The sequence below is a fragment of the Aphanomyces invadans genome, assembly GCF_000520115.1.
Source record: "Aphanomyces invadans strain NJM9701 unplaced genomic scaffold supercont1.35, whole genome shotgun sequence".
Lineage (NCBI taxonomy): Eukaryota > Oomycota > Saprolegniomycetes > Saprolegniales > Verrucalvaceae > Aphanomyces > Aphanomyces invadans.
In genome coordinates, this window is record NW_008580180.1 from 201,747 (window position 1) to 208,207 (window position 6,461).

The window sequence follows — 6,461 nt, forward strand, 5'->3', positions numbered from 1 at the left end:
CACATCGTGGTCGCTGCCACCACGACCATGCACATTGGCAGGTAAACGTTAAAGTCGGTGCCGAAGAAGTGAATGACGCGCATATCGGTGAACAGACAATTCTCGCCGCCGCGCCTTCTTCTCGCCCATAGACCATGTCCACGCTAGTTCAAAGTTCGCGACTGCGACGCACCCTCATAAACGGCCTCTTGCTTCCATCGAGCCAAGAGCGACGGACGTGTGTACGGCAATGTTGAACTCACTGTGCATGAAAACCTCCTCCGCACAAGGGCCATTTGCGCGCTGGTCGACCTGATGATGGCGTCGTCGAAATGAAAAACCTAAACGAAGTGCTCTTCGAACGAGTTTTAGAGCGGCACGAAGCCAAGCGATGCGTCCACCTCCAGCGTCGACGCTGCTTGTAGCACCGACGACAAGTCCGTCGTGGACACACAAATTGCCTGGCGCGGCATGGTCTACATCGTCCTTCATACATGGATAATGAGTGTACTGTCGTCACTCGTCCAAGAGCGCTTGTGAGAGTCCATGGCCCTTGGCACCGCCGACCCGCTCGGCAGCTTCTTTTTCCATCTTGGCTTTCATCTTCGTGTACTTTTCAATGCCTTTCTGAACCAGGACGTCGCCTTGATGGACCTTCGCTTCATGCTCGATGTGTCCAGGCATGAGCTCCTCGTACTGGTCGAGGCCCATGGACTTGACCAGCCGCGCGTAGCCATGCCACATCGTGGTCGCTGCCACCACGACCATGCACATTGGCAAGTAAACGTTAAAGTCGGTGCCGAAGAAGTGAATGACGCGCATATCGGTGAAGAGCGTGTGGAACGAAGCGTAGTCGGTGAGATCGTGTCGATTCAAGAGGAGGCAAAAGTTGTAGCCGAGCGAGAACTGGAGGCGGCACTGCTGGATCGCGGCCGTGAGGAGGCTGAGCTCGGTCGAATTGTGCGCGCCATGGAGCGCGACACGTCCGAATCCGCGGATCGAAAACAAACTTTGATACACACACGTCCCCATGTAAGTGAGGAGCGCCAGGAGCACAAGTTGGACACTCAACGCGCCGGATGTCGGAGGTTCTGACGAAGTGGCAGCGGCAGCGAGCAACTGGCCCAGTGGAGACCATCGAGGGCTAGCACCCATAAACACTTCGCTCCACAAAACGATCGCCGAGCCAAAGACACAGCAAGCTGTCGCGGCGCCGATCGCATAGGTCCACATCGCATGCGCCGTCCACGACGAAAACCACTCGGTCACTGACATCGGACGGGTTGTCGACGGCGTTGGTGCTCCGCTCGCGTGGAGTTGCTCAGTCTGATCGATCCATTGGATTAATCGTTGTGCAGACCAACACACATCCTGCCACGCCTGTTCACACCGTCGAAGGTCAGCCAGAATGCGCTTGACCCGTCCGTGGAGCAAGATCACGTCGGCTTCCGATGGCAACGAAGTATCCTCGAGAACAAGCATCTTCGAGGACGAGGACGGAGGGCGCAGTGCGTGCTTAGAGCGTCGGCTTGCTCGCTTTGACGAACCGGTCTCGAGGTCATCGTCTGCAACGCCGCCGTCGTGGCCTAATGTGGCGGCGACGTGGCGCAAGCATTGTTTGATGTGCTGCATGTCCGGCGTCAAGATGATCGTGGACTGTTCAATGGCTTGGAAGCGCCGCATCAAGTCTTGGACATCGCGGATGACGTCGTCGTAAGTGAACATGGCCTCAACTCGGTCGTCGTGGATCTGGATGGCTCGAAAGTAAATACGCCGCAGACGGTCGTGCGGATTTGCAGTACGCCACACGTTTCGCGGGACGTTGACGACTCCGTATCCGAGAAGTCCAATGAGCCACAACAGCCCATACGTGTTGGCCACCGTCATGGCAAGGCCGACAATGCCAGACAACGTCAAGTGGTCGACCACAATTAGGTACATGACAAGTGCGACGCCCGCCGCGAGAAGAATCGCGTAGTGCCGGAGGAGGTACCGAATGGACGCATGGAGCTTTTGTTGGGGCGTGAACGCGCCGCTCTGGCTGTACTCAATCAGCACGGGCAGAACTACCCAACTGAACATAAATGTCAACCAATACAGGACTTTCCACCCTGTCAAGAGGGACGTGTGGACATGCAGTGGCTGGGACGACGCGCCGATCCTAGCCGCTAATGTTGCCGAAATGTCCACAGGCAGCATCAAGAGACCGAGGAAGCCAGCGTACCAGCTCATGAAGACAAAGCTGTAGACAAGGTAGCCCACATGTGGATCCTTGTAGTAGTGGAGTAGGGCCCCCGTGAACAGAAAGAGCATGATGCATTCCGTGGCAAATGCGATCGACATGCTGCGCACCTCAACCAGCGATGATGGAGGTGTTCACGGCCACTTTGACGATCGGTGCAAGTCCTTCGAATGTCGAAACCTTCCAGCACAGAATGTGGATCCTGAAACCCTAACATCAATTTATAGCCTATATATTTGACATTAAATCGATAAGTTTCATTTTTAATAGCATCCGACCGAAGTCCAAGCCTCCACATTGTGACGTTAATGGTACAAATTGTTGTGAACCATGTGTCGTGCGTGATAAACGTCCTTCCCACGTTAGTACAGTGATGCCTCGATTTTTGCACGATGGGTAATTCATCAAGTATAAATGGTATCAAATTCAATCGTTTCAGACAAATGTCAAATTTACAAGTTCTAGCTACGACATCAAAAAGCACACAGACATGGAAGAGCCGACACGGAACGTCTCAAGATCAGCCATCAACGACCTTTGAGGTAGGATGCCTGTACGCGCCCAACAGTTTCTAATCGTTGATAGTGAGACTTCATCCCACGCCTCTGTTGCCCAACGCATCGCCTGCAGCACATTGCAGGCATACGGATTCTTCCTTTGCTTGTCAGTCACGGCGCCACCTGAGGTAATGTTGTCGACAATTTGAATCGTATGGGTAAGTTGGCGTTTCTTGTAGTATGCTTTGAATGCGGCGATTATTCCGGCGTTCATGGGCTGCAGCGAGGAGGTGGAGTTGGGTGGCAGCATCGACACGCGAATGTTGCTGATGTCGGCCCGAACAACTTGGTGCGAGGAGGCATTCTCCAGGAGTAGTAGAAATGTTCTATCCAGTTCAGTTGATCCATTCAGATAAGAGCTCAATTGTCATCCATGCCTTGCGATTGTTTCGATAATATTGGCTCAACTCGCTCGCCGAGAGGCTACCAACGCAACGAGGTTTCTGGGACTTATCGATAAAGAAAGGAGGTAGCTTAGTGTTCCTTCAGCGTTGGGTGTCAGGGCGACAGAGATTCTACTCTTGTCTTTCTTCAGATCATATATGGGCTTACTGTACATTGATGTCTTCGGCTGGGCCTTGTATTTTCCCCATCTCGTCGATGTTGTAAATGTCGCTCGCATGTTAGAACTCTGCCTTGAGCAGCAAATCGTCGCGACCCGACTTGGCAACCAAAGGGTCAAGGGAAGCACCTACTCCGTGGAAACGATGTACCCACAGGTTGTGGCGCCTTTGGAAGTTTTGTAGCCAACATTGCGACCCTTTGAACTGGCTGATGCCAAGGCTTATGGCTAGGCGTAGCGCTTTTCGCTTGAATATTGGCCCGGTTATGCATATATTATTTGTGTTTGCAGCGTCCACCCTCTTGACCAGTTGTTTGTCGAGCTCGGGATGTTTGGTGGTTTTAAGTTTGATCGGCGGTACATGGCCTATTGTCAATGTTGCATGATTACGCTTCCCTGGGGTCCTTAAGGATGCGCCAACTGTACTGGAGTGGATCAAGCATCCGAATTGTATATCGGCCACGTGGCTAATTGGTGAAATGTCACGGACCCATGTGGCTGGCCATTGTAGAAGATACGCAGTGTATCTTTTTGTTTACAAGGTCAATCGCTTCCCACCTGATGACATTGCGGCTGTTTGGGCACCAAATTTGAATTTCAAATACCTGGACCTTAAGAAATTTGCAAAGCTGTCTAGCATTAATTCAGAGAGGTTATTCATTTCCGACGCGTGCAAAAATCGAGGCGTCACTGTAGCAGTGCATTCAATAAAACGATCTAAACTGATGCATTGTCAAACATCCTTTAGCAATACTAGTACGTACAGCAGCGAACTGGTACGATACTTGATGCTTCTGAATGTAGCATGACAAGGTTTTTCTTAGCTGTACATTTTAAAACACCAGTCTCATCCTCAATGTAGGTGTCCTGGATGTGTACAAGCTTGCGATTTGCTCGATCGCTTCTCTTTCACTGAAGACGTCGAGGGGATTGGCAGAAGCGGCCTTCCTGTGAAGTCGGTACATTCGCGGGTTGTTGCGCAGCTTCATGCGGCAAAGCCGTCCATAGGAGAATTCGACACGCCAGCTTTGGCTCATTCTCTCGGCGATCTTGCTACCAGCGTTGGTAATGAGTTCTCCCGAGACGCAGGAGCTCTTTTCATTTGCTGATATTGTGCTTTCTACTCAAAATGTCCTTCGGCGGTTGGTTAAATCAACCGTCAGAGAACCGCCGAACCTGTTATATATGATAAACATATTATATTTAAGAGGAATTTGACAGTCCTTCGAAAGTTCCGCCCTCAGAACGAGCGTGGACACAGACATTGACAACGAGGAAAAGGAAGCGGCTACAACTCCTGTGCGCCAGGACAGAGCACGTGCACAAGTTTCACCATGCCCAGAGCACACACCGGCATCTACGCCCTCTCTGTATCAACTCGTTGTTCAGCCAATCGTCAAGAGATCATTGGGGCAACGCGACAAGTCTTGTTGTACACACGTGCAAGCTCTGCTCAGCTGTACCCGAAGCTGTAGATTGCGTACAGGCAATGGTAGACCGTGTTCGGGTGGGCGTGCTGCCTTGTTGCCGCTTGTTCCATGCCACAACCGCACAAAATGACTGAAGCATTAGCCAATCAAAATGCTTCGGATATTTTTCGGCGGTTTCACGATTGGCCCAACATTGGAAAATTTGGCCAAAAAGCACAATATTATCTATTCAGCAACTGTTTTGTCGGACTCAGGATTGTATGGGCGGTATAAATTGTATCGGGACATTGTTGACTAGGTTTGTATGTTATATGTTCCAAAAGTGCGTTCGTCCTTCAGAATACGTCGGATCGTCGTGATGTGGAAATGGTAGATGAATTGCTCCGCAGCCTATTTTCGGACATTCGATGTTCTATGTAATGGTGTGTTATCATTAAATGGTCTTATCGAGTTCTTGTCTTGAAACCTTATCATCTTGCTCGCTGATCTTTTTCTTCGCTGCTTGTTCTCTTAAGTCTGTTTGTTGGGGGTAAACTTCTTTGGAGACTTTATATAAAATCATATTGCAAGTCATGTTTTGACCAGTAAGAAACGTTGAGGGAAAATTATAACCATTCGTTCCACCCCGCGCACACTCAACTCCATCGTGAGTTGGTGCTTGGCACACCAATTGTTGCACGACCTCGTCTGGGCAATGTACGACACTCGCTGTACAAGACCCCAGAGTTGCGCAGTCGATGGCGTACCAGAGGACCCCGCCGTTCCCGCCTTCATTGACTGGAATACTTCAAAACGTTATACTTTGAGCAGTAGAAGTGAATGTTTGACTAGTACATATATTAGAGAGTTTTAGCAAGTCCGAAAATTCACCAGTTTACAGACTTTGAACTTCGTTCGATCTCGTTGAAGTCTGAAGCGCAAAGTCTGATGAATTCCAGTTTAGCAAGTCTGTAGAATGCATTGGTGTTCAAACAAGCACCGTTGTTCAAAATGCAACCGCACCACCACCGCCTCATCCACCGTTCTCGTGTGCATCTCCGACTCAAGCTTTGCCTACTTTGCCGTAGTACAAGACAAGCCTACCTAACCATTCCTAATGTGAGATTCACGTTGGACACTTTCACCAAAGCCGACTGCGTTGAGAAGTTTCGTTTTGCGAAAGCAACACTGCGAACACTGGCAAATTCTCTGCGGATCCCTTCTCGAGTTATCACTGCCGAACGATCAACATGCTAAGCTGTTGAGGCTCTTTGCATCCTTCTCCGTCGTTTTGCCGTCCCCGACCGGTGGTCCGACCTAATCGCCATGTTCGGACGTACACGCAGCGGGTTGTGCATCATCTTCCTGCATGTGCTGGATCACGTAGAAAGCAATTTTGCTGACATCATCGTTTTAGACCGCGACAGAATCAGCTCGAAACTGGCTGACTGATTTCAGTCGAGCTATTGTGGCCAAGGGTGGCGAGTTTCAAAACGCATGGGCCTTCATTGATGGGGCTGTTCGCGAATGTTGCCGGCCGGGTGGCGACGAACGACAACGTTGTGTGTTTAATGGACAAAAGCGCCGCAATGCTGTCAAGTTCCAGACGTTAGTTACAGTACGCCGGATGGCATCATTTCCCACGCGTACGGTCCCATTGAAGGTCGTCGTCATGATCTCACAATCCTACGACAGTCCAACCTCGAACGTGT

At 50.6% G+C, this 6,461-nt stretch overlaps 1 protein-coding gene across 1 annotated transcript; it reads right to left on the reverse strand.

Moving 5' to 3' along the window:
* Positions 1 to 241: 241 nt before the first annotated feature.
* On the reverse strand, positions 242 to 2,383 carry H310_11950 (hypothetical protein). Its single transcript, XM_008878834.1, has one exon. The coding sequence runs from the start codon at positions 2,320 to 2,322 to the stop codon at positions 496 to 498; it is 1,827 nt and encodes a 608-aa protein (XP_008877056.1). The 5' UTR covers positions 2,323 to 2,383; the 3' UTR covers positions 242 to 495.
* Positions 2,384 to 6,461: the final 4,078 nt, after the last annotated feature.